This window comes from Pan troglodytes, chromosome 3, assembly GCF_028858775.2.
Source record: "Pan troglodytes isolate AG18354 chromosome 3, NHGRI_mPanTro3-v2.0_pri, whole genome shotgun sequence".
In the NCBI taxonomy this organism is placed as follows: Eukaryota; Metazoa; Chordata; class Mammalia; order Primates; family Hominidae; genus Pan; species Pan troglodytes.
The window spans coordinates 160,710,588-160,735,465 of NC_072401.2; the positions used below are offsets into that span (position 1 = coordinate 160,710,588).

Consider the following 24,878-nt stretch of genomic DNA (forward strand, 5'->3'; position numbering starts at 1 on the left):
TTCCCTTCTCATCCACTCACACATTTTCAAATACAACCTAAAAATGATGGCAGAAAAAGCTCTTCAGCACAGTATTTCCATCCAGCTTCATACATCTACCTCTACTTGTCACTGGTGATCCCACAGAAACCTGGAATCCACCTGAACTCATCATCTTCCCCATTAAGGGAGCTGCTTCTTCCATGCTGTGTCTGAGTTGATCTGCTTCTACTTATTCACTCAAACTAGAAAATTTGGAGTCATCACTGCCTCCATGATAATTTTTCTCCTTAATAATTCTGGAATCTGTTCCTCCTCTCCACTTTGACTCCACTCCTCTAGGCCACTATCATTCTCCTGGGCTGCCTGACAGATTCATACCTGGTCATGCCCTGCTCACATCTATCTTCCATCCAAAATGTAAACCTGCCCTTGTCGCTTTGGGTACTATGTAAAGGGATGGGTGGACAAAATTTAAATTCCTTCCTGGCTTTCCTCCTCCTCTGAAGGTCAGAACTCAAGAATTAACTTGCCCCTGACTATGTCACTGTCTTCATCGGTCTCTGTACTGTTCATGATTACACTTTGGGATCTGGCAGCACGCTATGACACTCATTTGCATCAGTCCACAATATTTCTCACTTCTGAACATTTGTTACTGAGGTCCGCTCTTCTTGAACCACTCTCCCACATCACTGCCCTTCCTTTCCCACCTAACTTCACTTTTCAGATTCCTCCACAGACAGCCTCTGTGCCTTCCCTCCTCATCTGTGTTCTGGGTGACATGCATAATACCCTGGCGTGGCTGCATCACTGCTCTGGCCATGTGTTTCAGAATTACCTATGTGTCCACTCTCCCCCTACACGAGGAGCAGTTTGATGGAAAGGACCATGCTGCAAAATTATTGATTTACTGACTGAATAAATGAATGGTCTGATTGAAAACTTTAACCCAAAGTAGTCAGAAAAGGGCATTTCCTTTTCATCGAACATGGAAGAGACCATTTGGAATACAGTGAGTTCCAAGAAAAAGACAAATACTGAACAACTACTCTCTTTCTATTAATAATTTTAAAACACCCTTGCAAGGACTCTTGATGGTTTATAGTCATCAAATATCACATAGAGCCGCATGGCTGTCCCTCATCGCTGGGCAGATGAACAGTTGGGAAACCACACCAGCCACAGACATAATGATGACACCAATGAGAAGCTATATGCCGCAGATAAGACCTTCCCCACAACTGAAAGCTGAAATTTTACCAAATTCAAAATCTTTGAACTAGTTTGACCCCTACCAGGAAGATGGACATAAGACTCATAACATAACTTGTCTGATTTTTCTTTTTTCTGTAGTCTTCTGTTCAGTACATGAACTTTGCCTGGACCTAAAATCTTAGCTCATCTGTTTACTTGTAATTTGCAGTCCATGCTTTGATTTCATCACCACAAATCATTTTGTTAGGTCCAGGAGCTGTTCCCTCGGTAAACCTGGTCTCCTGAAACATGCTGTAAGAGATACAGTTCTCTCCAAAATGCTAAGAAATTACAGATGACAGACCAGTGAATTGATAGTGCCTCTTTCTCACACACTTTAGATGTGTGTGAGATATTTGAGATGTATCTTTCGTAATTTATGTGAAGAATTTACTGTAAAAGGTCATATTCTGAAATGAACTGATTTTTCCCCCAACTTGGCATCAAGTAATAGATTAGTAAGTTCTCTTCTTAAAAATCACAGTACAGTCTCTTGAGCTAGCTTTTCTTTCAAAAACAGTAGCTTTTCAAAGACCAATGACATCTCGTCTGTTTGCTCTCAGTGCTGCATTCTGAGATGAAGAATATTCATTTGATAAAGTTTGGCTCTGTGTCCCCACCCAAATCGAATCCCAAATTGTAATCCCCACATTTCAGGGGAGGGACCTGGTGGGAGGTGATTGGATCATGGGGGCGGTTTCCCCCATGCTATTCTTGTGATAGTGAGTTTTCATGAGATCTGATGGTTTAAAAGTTTGGCACTTCCCCCCTGCCCCTTCTGCCACCATGTAAGGTGTGCCTTGCTTCTCTTTCGCCTTCTGCCACAATTGTAAGTTTCCTGAGGCCTCCCCAGCCATGCAGAACTGTGCACCAATTAAACCTCTTTCTTTATAAATTACCCCATCTCAGGTCATTCTTTATAGCCATGTGAAAATGAACTAACACATCATTCATTTACCAAAGACTGACTGATGTGCATCTTGCATTTCTCCCTTGTGGCACCTACTATGATTGCAATTAAATGATCAATCATGTATTAGGCTGTTTCTATCCCATCTCCCCAGTAGAAGGTAAAGAAAGCAGGAACTGTGTCTGTCTTGTTCACTTCTGAATCCCAGGCCTAGCACAGTGCCTGGTACATAGTTGGCACTTGGTTATTTATTGAATGAATATATCAGCACCAACTATCTTTGCGGCTACAGGGGTAACAACTACAGGAGCTCTGTACTGTCCTGACTACGGCAGCAGCTTCCTGAGAACCCTACTCCCCCACTGCTCAGCTGAAGGAGAGGTGAGGGAGGGAGGAATAGGCTTGGGAAAGGAAGTGGGAAGACAGTTTTTACTGAACAGACCTAAGGGGCCAAAGTAAGAATGGGCACTAATTATCTCAAAAAAATCGCAGAACTTTGCTACTTAATGCTTATGGAAATCCCTCCAACGTGCCAGGCACTGACAGTCTTAAAAACAGAAAACTGTCCAGATTTATGGATGTTTTGAGGAAAACAACTCCAAGAAAAAAAAAGCATGCATTTATGTACCAATATGGTTTAAAATAGTGGCTGACATTAAGTCTGTGCTAGTTTAACAACTGGTTTTGGCAGTATTTCTTATGAAATAAAACAGGCAATCTTCTACACACCACCCAACTAACATAAAATACAGGCACACCTTACACCTTTCTGAATAAACAAAAAGCCCTGTTTATTCAGGTCAGTGAATATTTCTTTGGCACGGAAAGTCCTAGCTTTATATTGCAATTTGTTTTTCAATTTAGGAGCCCTAACTACTAACATTCTTGTTGACTATTGCCATTTCTCCCATAGTAAGTTAATAGTGCCACTGAAATAATGAAGCAAATATATCTATTAAAATTCATATTGTTAGCTAAAAATGATCAGTATAAAGATTCAGTAAAGAAATTTTATACTATATTGATGAGTTAATCCTTCAAAAGTAGAACAAAAAGTCCGAGAGATGGAAAAGACGAAAGAAATAAGAAAATAAGAGATTAAAATGTGTAATATCTAACTAATAAAATATCCAGAAAGAGGTCAAACAAGGAAATCAATTTTTTCATCATTATTTAAGAAAAAATAATTTTCATTTTTACCAAATAGAACACTTTTACATATACATAATAGAGAGCTTTTTCTCCATTTTAATGAAATAATTTAGATACATGTAGATAATACATGTAAATAACACTAAAATGCTTATTAAAATGTTAATCCCCTTCTCTCCCTGCTCCAATGTTCTCTTCCCCCAAAGCAACCACTTTTAGCCCATATGGTTCTAGTACTGTATTTAACCCAATACTTATACTCGATAAAGCTCCTTCTGGAGCCCCCACTTTGCTTGTTCCTGTCTGAATTGAAAGTTCCCTAGGCTCCTGCATAGCCAAATTCCTAGCCCTTTAACACTGTCTTAGGAATTCCCTTTGCCCGTCACCCTTGTTGGGTACCTTGGTTCCTGGACTGGACTCCTTTTTCTTTGTTTTACCTGCTTGTCCTGCTAGATAACATTCTTCAGCTGCCTCTTGGGGGGAAAAAAAGCTTGGAGGTACATTTTTTGAGTACATAGATGCCTGAAAATTTCTTTTTTTCTACCTTCCTACTTGCTCATTGGTTGGGTATAAAATTCTAGGTTAAAAGTCATCTTCTATCAACTGTGGAAGTCATTGCCCCAGTGTCTTCTAGAGTCCAGCATTGTGTCAAGAAGTGTGATACCATATTGATTCCTGATCCTCTGTAAATATCCTAATTTTCTTCTTGAAGGCTTTAGAGTTGTCTTTTCATTCTGATATTATGAAGTTTCACATGCCTGTATGTGGTTTGGTTTTTTTTTTTTCAATTCACATTTGATGAGACTTTTTTTAAGACAGAGTCTTGCTCTGTCACCCAGGCTGGAGGGCAGTGGGATGTTTGACTCATGGCAGCTTCGATCTCCCAAACTGAAGTGATCCTCCCACCTCAAGTAGCTGGGACTACAGTTATGCGCCACCATGCCCAGCTAATTTTTGTATTTTTTGTGGAGATGGATCTCACCATGTTTCCCAGGCTGGTGTTGAACTCCTGGGCTCAAGTAATTCAACTGCCATGGCTTCCCAAAGTTCTAGAATTACAGGCAAGAGCCACCGTGCCCCACCATTAATGGAAACTTTCATTCTGGAAATTTATTATTCTCTTCTGATAAATTTTCTTGTATTATTTCCTTCTGTTTTCTCTGACCTTTTTCTGAATCCTTTGTTAGATATTATACATTTTAACTGATCTCTTACTTTTTCTCTTCTTTTTCATCTCAGACTTTTTGTTCTACTTTTGAAGGATTAACTCACCTATATAGTATACAATTTCTAGACCATACTGAATCTTTATCCTGATCATTTTTAGCTAATATGAATTTTAATAGATATATTTGCTTCATTATTTCAGTGTGCTGTACTTGTTTCATACATAGTATTTATTAATAGACTGGCCTGCTTTGTTCAGGATAGTTTCAGTTTATCCTATTGTCCTGGTGACTCATTGATTAGCTTTCTCTTTCACTTTCAAAAGTGTCCTGTCTTGGGTGATAAATTATATGGTCATACTATTTATTAAGGCCTTCCTATGTACCAAATGCTGTTCTAAGTCTGTATATTTAACAACACTATCTATACAACAATCCAGTGGAGTAGATTCTGTTATTTTACAGATTAGAAAACTGAGGCATAGTTTAAATAACTTGTCCAAGGTGTCATAGCTAAGAGGTGGTGAAGCTGGGACTTGAATTCAGGAAGTCTGTCTTCAAAGCCATTGTACTTCATTAGCATATAGATACTGCTTCATGACTGATTAGAATTCCCTATTTGCGGGATATTAAGTGATTTCTGACTTTTTATTCCTGCTCACATATTGTTAGGCTTCCTTCCAGCAAAACTTTGTACATCTCCTTTATTACTTACTTGGGAAGGATAAATTCCTAGTGAACCCAATTTTCTTGATTCTCAATTCTGTGCTCTTTCAACTCAGCCATGCTGCATGCCTGTTGAATGTGGCTGCTAATTAATGAAGTCTAAGATTATGAGCAGACAGACCACAAGAAAGTGGATCAGTTATATATGATCTTGCTTCTATTACGAAGCAAAAGTAAAGACTAGGAGAGGCAATATTGAAAAGAGCTGTGTTTCTGTGACTTTGAAGCAAATGAAAAACTGGGGAAGGTTGTAGTTAATTCTGGTCCTTTAAAACCCATGTTTCTCTGGTCATGGCTGACAACCACTTTGGCTGTCCTTACCTTGGGATTTGCAGCCTCTTGACCCCGAACCCCATCTACCAACAATGACAGTCCACAGGAACTTGCAGTGTTCGTAAGTGTTCCTTAAGACAAATCCATAAATCAGCAAGTAAGTGGCAAATTTATCAGGCACCCCCCGTTTGTGAAGAGGCATCTTTATTGTGACATTAGATCAGAGGCATGTCATCATTTCTTTCTAGAATGGTGTTTGACTGTAATTCCACTGATTTAATAATCTCAAGTCTTTCATTTGCACATATTGAAAAATCCACCCATGGAGGCAGCTAGAGGTTTCCTTAAAATGTTCCTTCTATGCCTGGCTTAAATTTCCTCTAAGGAAGTCCTCATCACTTGAACTCATTCAGCTTCTCAAGCCTAAACCACAGCCGTTTGAGCTGTTAGGCATACAATATAGACCAGGACTTGTCTTTTATACACAATTCAGCAAATTGTATCAAGTGCCCATTTATGCCAAGCACCATGTTCAATGCAAGGGAAAGGGAAAGCAAAAGCAAAACCCTGCCTGCTGCACAATTTTGGGGGGAAGACCAATCGGCAATGGAATTGAGTCGGTCTTCAAAGTGGAGACTGAGGCTGGGAGTGGTAGCTCACACCTGTAATCCCAGCACTTTGGGAGACCGAGGCAGGTGGATCACCTGAGGTCAGGAGCTCAAGACCAGCCTGGCCAACATGGTGAAATTCCATCTCTACTAAAAACACAAAAATTAGCTGGGCGTGGTGGCAGCTGTCTGTAATCCAAGCTACTCAGGAGGCTGAGGCAGAATTGCTTGAACCTTGGAGGCAGAGGTTTCAGTGAGCCAAGATTGCACCATTGCACTCCAGCCTGGGCAACAGAGAGAGACTCCATCTCAAAAACAAGCTGGCAAAATGGAGGCTGAAGGGAGGGTCTGTGGGAATGTTAAAGGGTTCACAAAGGAGAAAACATGTTCAAGCTTATGTTTTGGGGGCTTCCAGCGAGCTAGAGATGTTTCCTACTGTGAGCAGCCACAGCACACTGCTTCCCATTCTACCGTATCCTGTCAGGTTAAACTGCCAGTTTTATATCTTATTTTTATTTTCCCTGTTATAAGCTTCTTGATGGTAGGTGCCAGACTTTTATTCATCTTTGTTTCCTAAATGCTTTGCTGTAGTGCCTACCACCTAGTACGTGAGTACTAAATGTAGTCACACATCACTTAACGGGACATGTCCTGAGAAACGTGCCGGTAGGCAATTTCATCACTGTGTGCACATCATAGAGTGTACTTACACAAACCTGGATGGCATAGCCCACGACACACCTAGGCTATTTGGTATAACCTATTGCTCCTAAGCTACACACCTGTACAGCATGTTACTGTACTGAATATTGTAGACAATTGTAACACAATGGTAAGTATTTGTGTATCTAGACATACCCAAACATAGAAAAGGTAAACAATATAGTATTGTAACCTTATGGGACCACCTTTCTATATGCAGCTCCTCATTAAGCAGTACACAGATTGATCGAATGAAGAATGAATGTTAAATTCCCCCATTTTACGACTAAGTCAAAGAAATAGATGCAGGAGAGTGCTTTGTGAGAAAATTTAAGTTATTCCAAGTAGAACAAAGAGGACACACACACGCACACACAAATGCATACAGAAAAGAATAGGAAAGTTTTGAGGAGCTAAACCTGCAGAGAATGTCAGATTAGTGGTAAATGGTGTCGAGGAGCCAAGTTCCCATGTGTGAGTTCCTATTGCTGTGAAATGCTTTCCCTAACTAGGTGACTAGCTGAAATATGTCAGGGATGGATGAAAGTTCAGATTGCTCAGTGATTTCAGAACCTTGAGTAGTTTTCCATACATTCTCACTACAGATGTGAGGTGAAGAAAAAGGGGAAAAGGCTTAGGCTAGACTTTCCAAAATCACTTTGTCTAAATTCCTCTTTCTGGCTTGTAAAATGACAGGGAAATCCAGAATCTATTTACTTTGTACAGCACACAAACACATTATTTGTATTTTTGGGGTAATTTGGGATTGCTGGTTGGTATTTTAACTTTAAGGATTTGTATTTAGGTATTTCATGTTTGCTGATCCACTGTCTCTGAGGTAAGGAAAATTAACACACTGTGAAAGGAAGTAAAATTTACCAATGAATCAGTACTCCTTGCTTGTTATTTGAAAAGAACATGACTTGAAAAAATTCTGTGAAATCATGAGTAGAAAGATGATATGGTTTGGCTGTGTCCCCACCCAAATCTCATTTTGAATTATACTCCCAAAATTCCCACATGTTGTGGGAAGGACCAGTGGGAGATTATTTGAATCATGGGGGTGGTTTCCCCCATATTGTCCTTGTGGTAGTCAAGTCTCACAAGATATGGTTTTATTGGGGGTTTCCACTTCTGCATCTTCCTCATTTTCTCTTGCCACCACCATATAAGGAGACTTCCCCAGCCATGTGGAACTAAGTCCAATTAAACCTCTTTTTCTTCCCAGTCTCAAGTATGTCTTTATCAGCAGCATGAAAATGGACTAATACAGTCAATTGGTACCAGGAGTGGGGTGTTACTGAAAAGATACCCAAAAATGTGGAAGCAACTTCGAAACTGGGTAAAGGCAGAGGTTGGAACAGTTTGGAGGCCTCAGAAGAAGACAGGAAAATGTGAGAAAGTTTGGCACTTCCTAGAGACTTGTCGAATGGCTTTGACCAGAAACCTGATAGCAACATGGACAATAAGGTCCAGGCTGAGGTGGTCTCAGATGGATATGAGGAACTTGTTGGGAACTGGAGCAAAGATGACTCTTGTTAGGTTTTAGCAAAGAGACTGGTGGCATTTTGCCCCTGCCCTAGAGATTTGTGGATCTTTGAACTTGAGAGAGATGATTTAGCGTATCTGGTGGAAGAAATTTCTAAGCATCTTGGGTGAAATTTAGCAGCATCTTGGGTGCTGCTAAAGGTATTCAGTTTTATAAGGGAAACTGAGCATAAAAGTTCAGAAAATTTGCAGCCTGACAATGTGATAGAAAAGAAAACCCCATTTTCTGACAAGAAATTCAAGCTGGCAGCAGAAATTTGCATAAGTAATGAGGAACAGAATGTTAATCCCCAAAACAACAGGGAAAATGTCTCCAGGGCATATCAGAGGTCTTCATGACAGCCCCTCCCATCACAGGCCCAGAGACTTAGGAGAAAATGGTTTAATGGGCTGGGCCCAGGGTCCCCGTGCTGTGTGCAGCCTAGGGACTTGATGCTCTGTGTCCCAGCTGTTCCAGCAATGGCTGAAAGGGGCCAACATAGAGCTTGGGCCATGGCTTCAGAAGGTGCAAGCACCAAGCCTTGGCAGCTTCCACGTGGTGTTGAGCCTGCGAGTACACATAAGTCAAGAATTAGGGTTTGAGAACCTCTGCCTAGGTTTCAGAAGATACATGGAAACTCCCAGGCAGAAGTTTTCTGCAGGGGTGGGGTGCTCATGGAGAAACTCTATTAGAGCAGGGTGAAAGGGAAATGTGGGGCCAGAGCCCCCCCCCAGAGTCCCTACTGGGGCACTGCCTAGTGGAGCTGTGAGGAGAGGGCAACTGTCCTCCAGACCCCAGAAAGGTAAACCCACTGACAGCTTGCACCATTTGCCTGGAAAACCCACAGACACTCAATGCCAGCCTGGAAAGCAGCTGGGAGGGAGACTGTACCCTGCAAAGCCACAGGGGTGGAGCTACCCAAGACCATGGGAACCTACCTCTTACATCAGCATGACCTGGATGTAAGACCTGGAGTCAAAGGAGATCAAATTTGGAGCTTTATAATTTGACTGCTCCGCTGGATTTTGGACTTGCATGGGCCCTGTAACCTCTTCGTTTTGGCCAATTTCTCCCATTTGAACAGCTGTATTTACCCATTACCTGTACTCACATTGTATTGAGGAAGTAACTAGTTTGCTTTTGATTTTACACGCTCATAGGCAGAAGGGACTTGCCTTGCCGCAGAGGAAACTTTGGACTATGGACTTTTGGGTAATGATGAAATGAGTTAAGACTTTGGGGGACTGTTAGGAAGGCATGGTTGGTTTTGAAATGTGAAGACATGAGATTTGGAGGGGCCAGGGGCAGAATGATATGGTTTGGCTCTGTGTCCCCACCCAAATCTCATCTTGAATTGTACTCCCATAATTCCCATGTGGGTGGGGCCTGGTGGGAGATCATTTGAATCATGGGGGCAGTTTCCCCTATACTGTTCTCGTGGTAGTGAATAAGTCTCACAAGATCTGATGGTTTTATCAGGGGCTTCCACTTTTTCATCTTCCTCATTTTCTCTTGCTGGTACCAGGTAAGAAGTGCCTTCTCCTCCCACCATGATTCTGAGGCCTCCCCAGTCATGTGGAACTGTAAGTCCAATTAAACATCTTTTTCTTCCCAGCCTCAAGTATGTCTTTATCAGCAGTGTGAAAACGGACTAATACAAAGGAACTACAAGAACACTGTCCCTTTCCAAACTTGTTTGCCTTTAAATCAATGTAGCTTTAGAGAAACCCACTGACTTTGAGATCAATCTCATGCCCAGCTGTTTAATAACACAATAATTACAACTACCAAAATAAGAAGTTGTATTCCAAAGAGCTAAAGAAGTCCTATCCCTGGAAATAGTTTTTCTCGAGTTCAATGACTCAGAAACATCTAGAACAAAAGATTATCACAGAAAGTTAGCTCTCATTAGAAAATAAAAACAGGCATTTCTGAAGTTAGCCTTCCTATTATTTATTAAAGGCCTAGAAGATAGGGTGGGCTCTTCAGTAATGGTGAGTAGCTCCTGCAGAATCCATTCACCTCTTAGAGAAAAAACAAAAGCCCTGCCAATTCGTTGTTTGCTAATACATTCTCTTATGACCTCTCTTAATTGGACTGTAAACCATTCCTCTATTTCCTATCTATGCTTTTTATTCTGCTTGTTGAAATTAGAAATACTGTAGGTATACATAAGGAAACACCCAATTGCAAACAGAAGAGATCATATGAAAACAAATCATCAGGTCACACATCTAGAGAAACTTGAGATACTTAAAACAAGAGTACATTTCCTTTAATTTATAAATTTTTAAAAAATCAAAATAGATTAAAGATTTAAAATACACACACACACACACACACAACAAAAATGAGTTAACCTACACCCAATAACTGCACTGTCTCTCCATCAGTGAATCTTGTGCTGAAATCATCTGTTACATCTATCTGCCTTGAAAATTCTGTGAGCAACCTAAGAGTAAGGACTCTGTGTACAAATTTTTAAATTCTGAGCGCTTAGCACATAGCAAGTCATCAATTTGCTAACCTACATCTTTATCAGTCTTTAAGATACAATTAATTGTATAACACACCATTAATTTTGTTTTGTTTTGTTTTTTTGAGACAGAGTCTCACTCTGTCACCCAGGCTGGAGTGCAGTTCCATGATCTCAGCTCACTGCAACTGCAACCTCCACCTCCGGGGTTCAAGTGATTCTTCTGCCTCAGCCTCCTGGAGTACCTGGGATCGCAGGCATGCACAAAGACGCCTGGCTAATTTTTGTGTTTTTATTAGAGATGGGATTTCACTACTTTGGCCAGGCTAGTCTCAAACTCCTGACCTCAGGTGATCTGCCTGCCTTGGCCTCCCAAAATGCTGGGATTATAGGTGTGAGCCACTATGCCCGGCCTGAGCCACTGCATGCTGCCATTAATTTAATAGTTTTACACTGGAGGCCAAAAAAAAGGCACTGCATTTGAACATGGCATTTATAAACAGCTATATAAAATGCATCCTGATTTCAAGAATATTAAAATGTAAAAAGTATGCCTTCGAACGGAAGAAGTCCGGTAATTGTGCTCTAACTGAATTTCTCATGTCATAAACAGAGTGGACTCTTGCCTGCATTATCTCAGTAGACAAACATTTCTCAGCACTAGTGACACTGACTCAAAGCATCCTACTTTTCCTATACTGCTTTTTCTGAGGCCACTGATCACCTCTAAACATTTGTCTGCTGTGTTTTCCTTGATTTCTTTGTTTCCTTGCATTAAACTCTTCCTCTCAAAATTCTTCACCGGCTGCTATAGCCTTCTATAGGAATTGACCTCTAAAGGCTCCTTTTCTTCTTCAGTGGCTCCCATTTATCTTGCCCTCAATGTGGGCATCCCACAAGGCTCAGTCCCTTTCATTTCTCAGTTGTCACTAGCGGTTCTCAGCCCTGGCGATACATCACAATCATTTATAAAGCTCTTTTAAAATGTCCAGGCCCTAGCTGGGTGAGGTGGCTCACGCCTGTAATCCCAGCACTTTGGGAGGCCGCGTGGGTGGATCACGAGGTCAGGAGTTTGAGACCAGCCTGGCCAATATGGTGAAACCCTGTCTGCACTGAAAATACAAAAATTAGCTGGGCATGATGGTGAATGCCTGTAGTCCCAGCTACTTGGGAGGTTGAGGCAGGAGAATGGCTTGAATCTGGGAGGCAGAGGCTGCAGCGAGCGGAGATCGCACCATTGCACTCCAGCCTGGGCAACAGAGCAAAACTCTGTCTCAAAAAAGATAAATAAATAAAATATCCAAGTCCAGATCCGAACCCCGATCTATAGGATGTGAGCTCTGTGACCCTGGTCATGTGACAATCTCTGACATTCGATCTCTTCACCTAAAATTAAGATATTGTTAAATCTGCTTCATCAGATTGCTGTATACACATGCTTTACTTCCCCATCATTATAACAAATATGGTCTCTTCTTTTCTCCATTTACTTAAAGCCCACCTTTCTTTAAAAGCTCAACTGAACCTTTCCCCTGGCCCCAGCTCTCCATAATTACATTTGTTTTGGCTTGTTTGCAAAGCCCACTGAAAACTCGAGATGGGCCTGTAAAAATGAAATCGTCTCCTGGCTGATGTTTCTTTTTTATTTATTTATTTTTTTCTTCAGATGGAGTCTCGCTCTATTGCCCAGGCTGGAGTACAGTGGTGTGATCTCGGCTCACTGCAACCTCCACCTCCCGGGTTCAAGTGATTCTCCTGCCTCAGCCTCCCCAGTAACTGAGATTACAGGTGTGAGCCACCAAGCCTGGCCCTGGCGGATCTTTCTATAGCTGTTCTTGTCACCTTCCAATCCCTTCTCCATATAACATTCCAACATTCCAGAATGCTCTTAACAAAACAGGTTAAGATCAGATTGCTTTCTATTTTAAATCTTCTAATGAATTTTCTTTGTTCTTATATTTATTAAAATCCAAATTCTCTAACCCAGGTCACAAGTTTCTACAAAATCTGATCCTCATCTCACTACTCTCCCCATTGCTTTCTATACAGTCTGGCAGCATAGGTTGTAATTTGATGTACTCTTTCCCACCTCAGGGCCTGGCTCATGCTTTTCTCTCTGCCAGGAATGATCTTGTACTCACCTACCTTTTTTCTTTTTTTGAGACACAGTTTCTCTGTCGCCCAGGCTGGAGTACAGTGACACCATCTCAGCTCACTGCAACCTCTATCTCCTGGGTTCAGGTGATTCTCTTGCCTCAGCCTCCCAGGTAGCTGGGATTACAGGCACCCACTACTACACCTGGCTAGTTTTTGTATTATTAGTACAGACAGGGTTTCACCATGTTGCCAGGCTGGTCTTGAACTCTTGACCTCAAGTGATCACCCACCTTGGCCTCCCAAAATTCTGGGATTACAGGCGTGAGCCACCGTGCCCGTCCTCACCTATCTTGTCAACATCGGCTTAATAATCACTTCTCTCAGTAAACACTTATCTGACCCTCAGTCCAGGTGGGTGCCCTGGGAAAACCTTCTCTTTACATCCCATAAATATTCTTTTATAATGAACTATTTTATCAGAAACCGGATGGATTCGGGTCAGATATTAACTTTTTCTCAATATACCTCTATATTGTTTGATTTGTTGCCATAAGCATGAATTATATTTGTAATTTAAAACATTTGCTTTTGAGAAACAGTATGGTCTGTTGTTATTTATTTTTTATTTTTGGAGAAGGGACTCTGTTGCTGAGGCTGGAGTGTACTGGCATGATCAAGGCTCACTGCAGCCTTGACCTCCCGGGCTCAAGTGTTCCTCCCACCTCACCTCAGCCCCCTCAGTAGCTGGGACCACATGTGCGCACCACCACTCCTGACTAATTTTTAAAATTTTTCTTGTAGAGATGGGGATTCTATGTTGCCCAGGCTGGCCTTGAACTCCTGGGCTTAAGCCATCCTCCCACCTCAGGCTCCTGAATAGCGGAGACAGGCACAGCCACCATGTCCAGTTAGTTTTTTATTATTTGTAGAGATGGGGTTTCATCATGTTGCAAAGGCTAGACTCAAACTCCTGGCCTCAATTGATCCTCCTGCCTTGCTGGGCCTCCCAAAGTGCTGGGATTACAGGCATGAGCCACTGTGTCCAGCCAATACATTATTTTTTAAAAGCCATGTTGTTGCTTCAATGTCTGCCTCCTCCCCTAGAATACAAGTTCCAAGAAGGGCATATACTGAGGTTGGCTGGTTCACCATGATGGCCACAGAATCTAACAGTGCTTTGAACCCAGGAGATGCTGAACATATTGAGTGAATGCTATTGACTGAAAAGAACAGAACATGAAAACTGGTTGGGAGACTCAGCACTAACCTTTGCCCAGGAAAAAGATGGCTCTCAGGCCACCTTAGAGAATGCAAAGGGGTGGGGCACACCTGAAACTGAGTCAGGGCCCTATTCAAAAGTGCCCTGTTAACAAGGGCTTTGAAACAGGGTAGGTGCTTATAGTCTCACAAAAGAAGGAGTATTCAGGTTATTGGTGTCTGACTAGCTAAATAGGACGCAAGCCAGGAGTTATAGATGAGTCCAGGAGGTTGTCAATACATTTAATTAAAAAAAAATCTAGCTATAATTTTCTAAATATTATCTTCATTATTAATTTGGCTCTCAGTGTTTGCAAAGTAATTTTGTTATTTTTCTTCACATATACACCCAGTTTCCTAGTTGAATCCGCAATCTCCTAAATACAAGGTCTCTTTCATAACTATTCTACATCCTCATGACTCAGTTCAACCCACAGCATATTCCCTAGAAATGAATATAGCCAACATTCTTTCATTCAAAGAACATGCCCAGGGCTTCAGTGTTTCTCAGATACCCTCCAACAAGTTTCTAATGTTTAAATAAATGCAGCACATTTTCATGCTTTTACCACCAATGCTTGTTGAAGTTTTATTGATTTTCAGTGGTCTTTAATGTTTTTCTTTGCTTGGAAATATTTGATAAGGTAATTGCAGTGGATGCCTGCAATGCTATCTAAACAAATGAAGTAGAATATTTTAATGAGAATATGTGTTATTCATGCTTTAAAGTATATCTGTTTCTTTGTGGCTTTAAATATGGTACATGTTTAATAAGTTATACAATTGCCCACTAAGGTATTTTTTTGTTCTGAAATGATAGGCTTTTGACATGGGGTTTGAAGTCTTTTCTCTATTTGATGCAGTTTATATTGGTATAGTATAGCCACCTCAGGGCTAATAAAATCCAGTAATTTTGCATATGCTAATAGCTAAATCCTTCAACAATTAAAAGTGAAGTAAAATAAGCCCCAGAAATCCTCGCCTTCAAAAACCTATGATAACAAAGACAGTATTCAATCTGGAGTCTTGTAAGAGCAATGCTGATTGATCTTTTCCCTCTTAGGAATCTGAATCATATGTTATACCTAGATGACAAGTCAGCTTTTGCTTGTTTCCTGTAATTTAACATGCTGTGAGCTACCCATGTTTCATTTGGGTCAGAAGCTGCCATAAGATAATTTGAATTGAAGCCATTATGTGACTTTAGTAAGATTATGTTTATTAACCCAGATTACCCATTATGATGGTTTCCAGGCCAACAGCATGAAATGAGTTTTTTAATCTGAAAAAAATTAATATTGTTTCTTCCACAGAGATAATTATTTATAAAGTTAAAGCTAATCTACTAATCCAGTTGCCATTCTTAATAGCTTCAGGCTTGCTTCTCCTTTTCTTTACTATAGTCTAACAGTTTCTCATTCTAACTATGTTGTGTTATTCCTTTTCTCCCCTTAATTAAAATTTAGCAGATAGTGAAGATTTACTGTGTTTATTAGAAATAAAAATTCGTAAACTTATCAAAAACCTACATGAAATAAAAAGAAAGTGTTAATATACTTAAAAGTTTACAAAAATGAATCCTGTTACCAATTTAGGAAAGAAACACAGTAATTAATAAAAATATATTCATATTTGCTTACCATGGGTTTTGATATCTGTGGGTTATTGAATCAAGAGAAGCTTGACTTAGTTCTTCATACTGTAAAAGGAAGAAAATTAATGTACCATAATTCCAAAGTAAAGAGGTGGCAGGTCTAAGTATCCATATTTCTAGTCAAAAAAGGAAGTCAGGTTGGGAAATGAAATAGAAAATGCTAAATTCAGTTAAAAGAAGATCAGAGAAGAAGACAGGCTTTTGATTCCTGAACAGAGAGGAAAAAAGTACAAGAAGTAAAATAAACAAGACCCTATGCGCTTTACTTTCCCTCTTTGAAAGGAGGGGTGCTGGGTAGGAAGAAGAGTGTGATGCGTCATCACTAAGTTGCTTTCCAGCTTTATGATTCTATGTCTAAATAAGCGAGCATTCTAAACTACTGTCATTAGACTCAAACAGGTTACCTCTTTTCACTTTACTTTCTCCTTACAGAATCAAAAAAATGTGGTCACAATAACGTAGGAAAGAGCTGGATTATAGACAGACTGTGGTAAAGTGTAGATTTGAAAACTCCTTTCAGAAGGCATAATTCAGAGTATTGATAACATATTTGGTGGCTTTGAGTGGTTCTTAGATTAAAAAGTAATTCCCACCCACCCCCTCCCATGTGCATTGAAATGATCTGTTATTACTGAATGAATGACTGCTATATACTGACTCCTCTTTTCCAGGAACTGTCAGATGGATGGCACATCTTGTAAATAAGCATGGGGAATAAAAGTGTCAAATTTATGTTGAAAAGCGTATTGGTCTATAACCATTTCTCAAATTTCTATACTAGGATTGAGAAGCCATGACATAAATTATCAAAAAGTATTTCACTTCATTTGTGGATGCATTTTTTACTTACATTAGTATGGGATGCGCTATTCATAACATCTCAAAAAGTGGCAAAATCCTATTATAAAAATTTCAACATTAAAGGAATGATGTTACTTAGTACTTTTTAAATTCTCTTCTCTCCTCTTCCTTTTCCCTCAAGCTTCAGTTCAGAATGACTTTCCTTATTGACTACCATAGAGTTCTTTGTGCTTGAGAAGGCAAATTCATTTATTTGTGTCATCTTCTCAGGGATAAAGACCTGAAACCTTAATCTCTTCAATATTCACGCATAAATTGAACAAAGGAAGGCACAAAATAAACAAGGTCACTATTCCATAGAAACTTTGAACATAATCTGCATATAATAGAAAGATCATGGGACAGTTTTTCTCAATTGATTCTGACATGATCCCCTGAAAATTGACCTTATCCATTGAATTTTATTATGAGCTTCTGGACAAATTTTGCAGGACTTGGATGATCTTTAGTTTTATGCTATTCTTATCTTTAATAATCCAAAATTGCATCTTCTTAATTGGGGAAGACCTTTCTCAGAAACATAATAACACATCTTTTTTCCATTCCTCCTATAGATATCAGTCCCTATAAACAATCTGTTATCTAAAATAAGCTGGTCCTTCTCTATCTTAATTTATTAATGAAATGCATCATGATTTATTTGGACATCTATGTTTACTGTAGTGTTAAACCTAATAAAATTCAGACTCAGATAAATCATTTTTTTTTTTACTGGCCAATCATTCCTAAGAGTAAAGATTGATTTCAAAACCAATTCAATATCTTCATTGAAATGGGTAACAGTTATATTTTCTACCTTAAATCAGTGAGAACCTTTTACACTTATTTTAAATGTTTTCAACAAAAATAATTACAACTCCAATTTGGATATTTCCTACAGATCAATCTTCAAATAAGTCTGTTTATTAACAAAAGGGAAATACCTGCTAACTACATTCACATATCGTGAGTTACACAATTTCTAAAATGAGTAAAAACTGTTAAATTTGAGTTAAATTAGTTGCAGACATTTGGGGCACACTCTAGTTAAAAATTAAAATCATTGCTTAAGACTTTCACTTTTAATCTCTAAACTCTAGTCTAGTCCTGACACATTTAGGAAGTCTTTTGGGGACTGTTCCTGAGGAATCCTCTGCTTTCTTGCAATAATCCAAGATGGTTTTCTTAGTATATCCAATTTTTACTTTTCTTACTTCTAGAAAGAACAATTTTCCATCTCTATAACTATGAGTCTTTCTCACCCATACAACGAATACAATGGCAATGTAATTTGAGAATGCATAGACACTAAGGGTTTTCTTCTATAGCCTCCTCTTTGGTAACATAGGGCTCTTAGTATCAAACATTTGAGTGGAAAATTCCCTACGGCTATCTTTTCTTATGCTAATGTATTTTTTCCTTCACTTGCCTCAATTTGCAAAATATTACTGTTAACCCCTTAGGTGTCTTTCTTCCCACAGCCTGTGAGAAGCATTTCCATTGTTGCAGCAGGGTCACCAAATTGCATAATGTTGCCTATTCTAGATTGGAACTATTACAGGGAGAAAGGGGACATAAAGGCCTTTGCATGAATGGAGCATTTGAAGAATTCATTTTACATTCAGAGCATGAGTAGAAACAAAACAATTCTTTCTGAAAAATGTCGGTGTTTAAGGCATGGATTCAGTGATGCATTTCTCTTGTTAAAGGAAAAAAAAAGTTCAGTGCAGAGACCCATACGTACTTCATTTTATGCCACATTATAGATGGGTTTGAGTACCAACATTAATGATATCCTGGTCTCTTTTAACTATAGTTTTTAAATAATCTGAATTAATTCATCAACTTTCAGCAAATAGTCTAAACATTGGGTTCTGTGAGTTTGTTCACTGTGGCCCTAGTATCTCTGCTTTCTGGGGAGTATCTAAATAATGAGCAACATAGTCTCTCATGTTTCTAGTGTGCTTATAACACTATAATTTGAAAATCCATGCAGGCAGGAAAATATAGTATAGAGAGACATTAATACTAGATCCCATTTGTTGAGCATGCTAAGTGCTTTACACATGTCTCTATCCATTTAATAATACGCTAAGGTATTACTGTTATCCTGTAGTAGGTAGTTTTGTTTTTTTTTGTTTGTTTGTTTTGTTTGTTTTTGAGACAGGGTCTCGCTCTGTCACCCAGGCTAGAGTGCAGTGGCACAATCTCAGCTCACTGCAACCTCTGCCTCCTAAGTTCAAGCAATTCTCCCACCTCAGCCTTCTCAGTAGCTGGGACCACAGGTGCACACCACCATGCCCAGCTAGTAGAGAGAGGGTCTTGCCATGTTGCCCAGGCTGGTCTCAAATTCCTGAGCTCAAGCTATTCATCTGCCTCAGCCTCCCAAAGTGCTGGGATTACAGGTGTGAATTACTGTGCCCAGCCAGTAGGCAGAATTCTAAGAGAGCACCCAAGATTCTCACCCCCTGGTATACACACGTTCTCAGATATTCAACTGAATACAAATCTAGGTGCTACTGTGAAGGGATTTTGCAGATGTAATTAAAGTCCCAAATCAGCTGACTTCAAGAAAGGGAGGTTATTCTCAGTGGGCCTAAGCTAATCAGGAGAGCTCTTAAAAAGATCTAGGCTCTCCTTGGCAAAGGGGATTTGAAGCATGAGAGGGATTTCACAGGAGGGAGACTCTCCACAGCTGGCTTTAAAGATGTAGAAGGGTCAGCTGAGTACGGCGGCTCACGCCTGTAATCCCAGCACTCTGGGAGGTGGGCAGATCACGAGGTCAGGAGATCGAGACCATCCTGGCTGACACGGTGAAACCCCAGCTCTACTAAAAATACAAAAAATTAGCCGGGCATGGTGGCGGGTGCCTGTAGTCCCAGCTACTCGAGAGGCTGGGACAGGAGAATGGCGTGAACCCGGGAGGTGGAGCTTGCAGTGAGCCGAGATTGAGCCACTGCACTCCAGCCTGGGCAACAGAGTGAGACTATCTCAAAAACAAAACAAAACAAAACAAAACAAAAAAACATGTGGAGGGATCATGGAGTGAGGTGCCTGGGTGGCCTCTGAATGTTGAGAATGGCCCCGGCTGACAACCAGCAAAGAAACAGAAGTACAAGTTCAGCTCTACAACCATGAGGAACTGAAATCTTCCACAACCATATGAACTTGGAGGACAGCCCCAGCCTCAGATGACTTCACAGCCATAGTTAACACCTTCATCTTTGGGAGATCTGAGTGGAGAGCCCAGTCATGCCATCCCTGGATTTCTGACCTATAGAACTGTGAGCCAATAAATGAGTATTGATTTAAGCTGCTAAATTTGTGGTAATTTGTTACGCAATAGAAAACCAATATATACCCATTTCATAGATCAGAAAACTGAGGCATTATAAAAAATGGCATTCAGACTAGCATGCAAGGGGAGAAAAGGAATATAAAAAAATTCTTCAACTGGCTATTTTAGCTTAAAAGCCACATTCCATTTTCATTACAGTCATGTATTAGTCCGTTTTCACACTGCTGTGAAAATACTACTTAAGACTGGGTAATTTGTAAAGGAAAGAGGTTTAATTGACTCACATTTCCACATGACTGGGGAGGCCTCAGGAAACTCACAATCATGGCAGAAAAGGAAGCAGGCTTGTCTTACATGGTGGCAGGTGAGAGAGAACGAAGAAGGAAGCCCCTTATCAAACCATCAGATCTCGTGAGAACTCACCATCAGGAGAACATCACAGGAGAAACCACCCCCACAATCCAACTACCTCCCACCCTGTCCTTTCCTTGACTGATGGGGATTATGGGAATTACAATTCTACATGAGATTTGGATGGGGACAATAAGCCAAACCCTATCAGGCCACAAACATAGATTTGCCCTGAGAAGCAATATAAATGCTAATTGCCTCATTAATTCTCAGAGAAAAGGCATATTTTTCAATGCAGTGGGTGGAAACAAAAAACAAAACAAAACAAAACAAGAACAAAACAACAAAGGTAAATTTTTTTATTTTCTCCCAGTATCCTTCCAAGGAGATAAATATTTTCCTTATTTCATTCTATAATTCAAAATACACCAGGATTTTTTTTTTTTAAAGAAAGACTGGAATTAATTTTCTTGGGAATTGTTATGATTTGTGATGGATGACCAGCCATTCTGATTCAGTCCTTTACCCAGAGCTGGTTGATGATTCCTAGCAGGGTCTGAAATCTGAGTGGACTATTCAAGCAACAGAAAGCTATACAAGTGCTTCCAAGTCACTATGTGTGCTCAGTGCAGAGTTTCTGAAATACCATCAAGGGCCTATTTTGCAAGTGTACTCACCCTTGGAGTTTTCTAATGTGTTTGCCACTGTTGTTAATTCTAAGGTTAGAAAGTATGCTCCCCCCAAGTTAATTGTCCAATTAGCTCTACAACTATGGGTTGTAAAACAAGCACTGTGAACATGAGATTTGATATGAAGGAGACTGTGCCCAGTTTCCTTAAGTTTCTATTTAAAAAAAAAAAAAAAGGTACATAGTTTTGAATGATTTTATTGAATAAGCTGGGAGTGGACAAATTGCCAACCTAATACACACTTAAAAATTCATTACTCTTTATCTACAACTTGGTGTCTCAACAAAGACACTGCATGAGAATAGAATAGATTCCAGTCTCCATTTCTCATCGTTTACTGATCATCATTTACCGCATGCTAAGCACTAGGAGATGGTGGGTGGGGGCTGGTATTAATGTTGTATTGATGTTGTCAGTACAAAGACACATACAACAAATCTCAGACCTCAAATTGCTTAAAGCCATTGGAATGTGGCTAGAACTGTATAGTGCAATTACTGACAATAATCGCACTAAACTTCCACAAAGAAACTTTCCTGTGAATTCTTCCCAAGTAGGTGGTCACAGTGGATTCCTATAGCGTATACTTTCAGTGCCATTTCTTCTTGCCCAAACACAGAGCTGAGACCATGCAGTGGGGGGACCCTATATTTAATGAACTATTCCTAAACTTCCCCAATTTAAGTTCCTTGGTTTCCTAGATTTAATCCTGGGAAAAGAAATCTCCAGGTTTCTGGTCTCATTTGCTATGCATGCTATGCATTTTTGTCAACATAGCTGAGATACCCTGGGAGTGTTGTATATGAATAATAGGGAAAAACTACAGTCATAAATTTACAATGATTTAAGAATTTCCTCCAGTGATCTTAAAAAGACAGGATTAACACCAGATTTAGAAAACAGATGTCCTGGTATTTGATCCACCTGTGCTTGGGATATTGGCTCACACAGAAGTTTCAGAATTCTTTGACAATATACTTAACAGCCTAGCTATGGAGTCATACTACACTTTTACTAGCACCTATTCTAAGTTATAGCATCTCTTCTTAGCTTTGTATGTCACTATCATCAAATAACATTTGTTGAAAAATCTGTGACATATCCTTAATTACTAACTTTAAGAGGCTAAATTTTTTTAAAAGGTGATATTTACATTTAGACACATACTCCAGATATTGTGTCAAGCCTTAACGAGAGTTCATAACTACCACAATATATTTTTAGCCTGCCTAAATTAAGGGATAAAATAATCTACCAAGCTTTACATTACTTTGGGTTCTTTTTTTTCTTTCCTTTTTTCCCCTAAATTTTCACATCCTAACAAATGATGTGACAATTAGGACTTTTGTTTTCCAATTTGCCAATAATTTTCTAGAAAGTCACCTCTAAAAGAGAGAGAAAGCCCTGTGCTTAGTTGAGAGGCCAGGTAATTGGGGGCTGGGATGCCCACTTGAATGTGGCAGCATCGCTGGCTACCAACAGGCTTCCCATTCCAAACGCATTACTCTTTGTGGAACTGCTTTGAACATGGTACAGAGAGTACACATCAGTGATACACGCCTCCCTTGATGTTTCCATGGTCTGTTAGGAAAAGGAAGCATCAAACATAAAATTTATTTTCTGGAAATTTAGATATAAGTAAAATTTTATAAGGAAATTGTTTCCTTCAATGTATTTGAGAATCCTATAAAGCTAAGCTTTGTAAAATGGAGAAAATGTAACATCTGTATATAAGGAGGTTAATATATTATTTTCAAGAAAAAGGAGGGTGATTTGGTCTCCCTAGACAATATTTCTCCCGCCTCACAGATGGTCATCATGTGGTACTCTCGCACTAAAGCCTTCTGGTGGTATCATAAGACATATAACTTTATACCAGCCCTTAAGGATGAAAGGTGCTAATGTAATTATTTTTATGTTAAACCACAAACTGTTAGGATGCAAATAACTATAAGTAAAAAGTGAGAACTAAACACGCACTCATCTGGGAAAGAACAGCAGCCCTCCAAAGACATGCCTAATTTTAGAAAAGCTATTTTCTATTTTGCTTTTATAAGTTAGTTGAAAAAGGAAGCTTTATTATGTTTCTAAAATTGTCTATACTGATAACATCTGGAGATTAGGAATTTTAATGAGACTCAAAACTGGTGGCTATTTTTATGATTGCTCTAGATGAACCCCAAGGTAAATGAGAATTTGGGGATAAAAAATGCAGAAATTCTGAAATATGTATTTTGGTGGTCTACAGACTTATCAACTCCATGCTGGCAATACATTTTTCCCAGATGAATCTGAAAACACAGGACACTGTTGTGTAGGAGTTTAGAAGACTGCATAGAGTTAGTGCAAGGAAAGAGGGTTTGGCTTGGTGAGAACTCACTCTTATTTTTTTCCCCATAATGCCAATGATTGTATTTTATATGTTTTGAAAGGCAATAAAGTGCTTACAAAATACAAATTCAAAAACTACTATCAAGTGATTTCTTATGTCAAATATGTGGGTAGTATCATCTCTACTATTATGTATTTATTTACTTATTTTTGAGAAGGTCTCACTCTGTCACCCAGGCTGGAACGCAGTGGCGCGATCTTAGCTCACTGCAACCTCCACTTCCCGGGTTCAAGCAGTTCTCCTGCCTCAGCCTCCTGAGTAGCTGCGATTACAGGCGCCCACCACCACGTCCAGCTAGTTTTTGTATTTTAATAGAGACAGGGTTTCACCATGGTGGCCAGGCTGGTCTTGAACTCTTGTCCTCAAATAATCCATCCTCCTCAGCCTCCCAAAGTGCTGGGATTACAGGCATGAGCCACCATGCCCAGCCTCTACCATTTATTTTGATATTATAAATGAATTATATTGCGTGCAAATGATGCAAAGTGGGATGCTAGGAGACAATTGATGGAACCATGAAGAAAGGGATGCATACCTTATAAGATAAAGCAAGTAGGTTTGACCCCAGCCTGACCCTGCCTTAGAGAAAAATGATAACGCAACTGTGTACATTATAAAGTGGCTCCAATCTAATGTTCTGATCTCATTGTCTATCATTGCATTTCATACATCGTGTATTCCTCCGAGTCCTTGATTTCACACGGCCTGGGATGAAATCTTGGCTCTACTATTTACTAGCTGTGTGGCCTCAGGCAAGGAACCTCACCTGTTGATACCTCAGTTTCCTCAGCTGTAAAATCATCACAGTACCATTCTTATTAGTAACCATCAATTGTAGCTCTTTTTGTGTTTACCTTCTCTAAATAAATTCATAGTGAGCAAAATGTCTAATAAGCCAATCTTGTATCAGTTTATTCCATAGCCATCAAGAAATTCAACATTTCATCAGAAGGCTGTTCAAATGTCCATAAAACCGTCACAAAGAAGCTCTATTTCATGACAGCGGAACTTGTGACAGTTAAAAATGAGGCAGAGATTTCAAAGCCTCAAAATTTTGGTTTTTATTACCTCATATTACATATAAATATGTTGAAGAGTTCCCACAATTCTCCTTATTACCTCATATAGTTTTAAAAATATATAATAATTAGTTATAATATATTATGATTAATTGATTTAATATTTTCTTTGGGGTCACACCCATGAAAAGTCAGTCATCATGTCCAGTGTAACATTGTTTCTGTGAGAAAACCAAATGACTTAAATCATTTTGTCACGAGGTCAGAGCACAGGTGCAGCAAATGGACATTAGGAAGCCAGCAGACCCCGTCGAGGTTGGGGTTAAAGAAAGGCCAGTGGAGAGGAGACACGACCAGCTAAGCAGCAGTTAGAAAAGTTCCTTAGTTTAGCACGGGATTGAAACTAAAGAAACTGTTTCAATTGTCTCCATATATTCTTGCAGAAACAACATATATAGTTTGATAAAGACCAAATCCGTTTTTTTTTTTTTAAAGAATGTGCTG

General features: G+C 39.6%; 1 protein-coding gene across 1 annotated transcript in view; it reads right to left on the reverse strand.

The window, feature by feature from the left end:
- The window catches only part of SPMIP2 (sperm microtubule inner protein 2), a 141,906-nt gene that overhangs the window by 51,312 nt on the left and 65,716 nt on the right, over positions 1–24,878 (reverse strand). Inside the window, exon 3 of the mRNA XM_001136762.8 lies at positions 15,772–15,830. Coding sequence (XP_001136762.2) covers positions 15,772–15,830 — 59 coding nt within the window. The remainder of the gene's footprint in view (positions 1–15,771; positions 15,831–24,878) is intronic.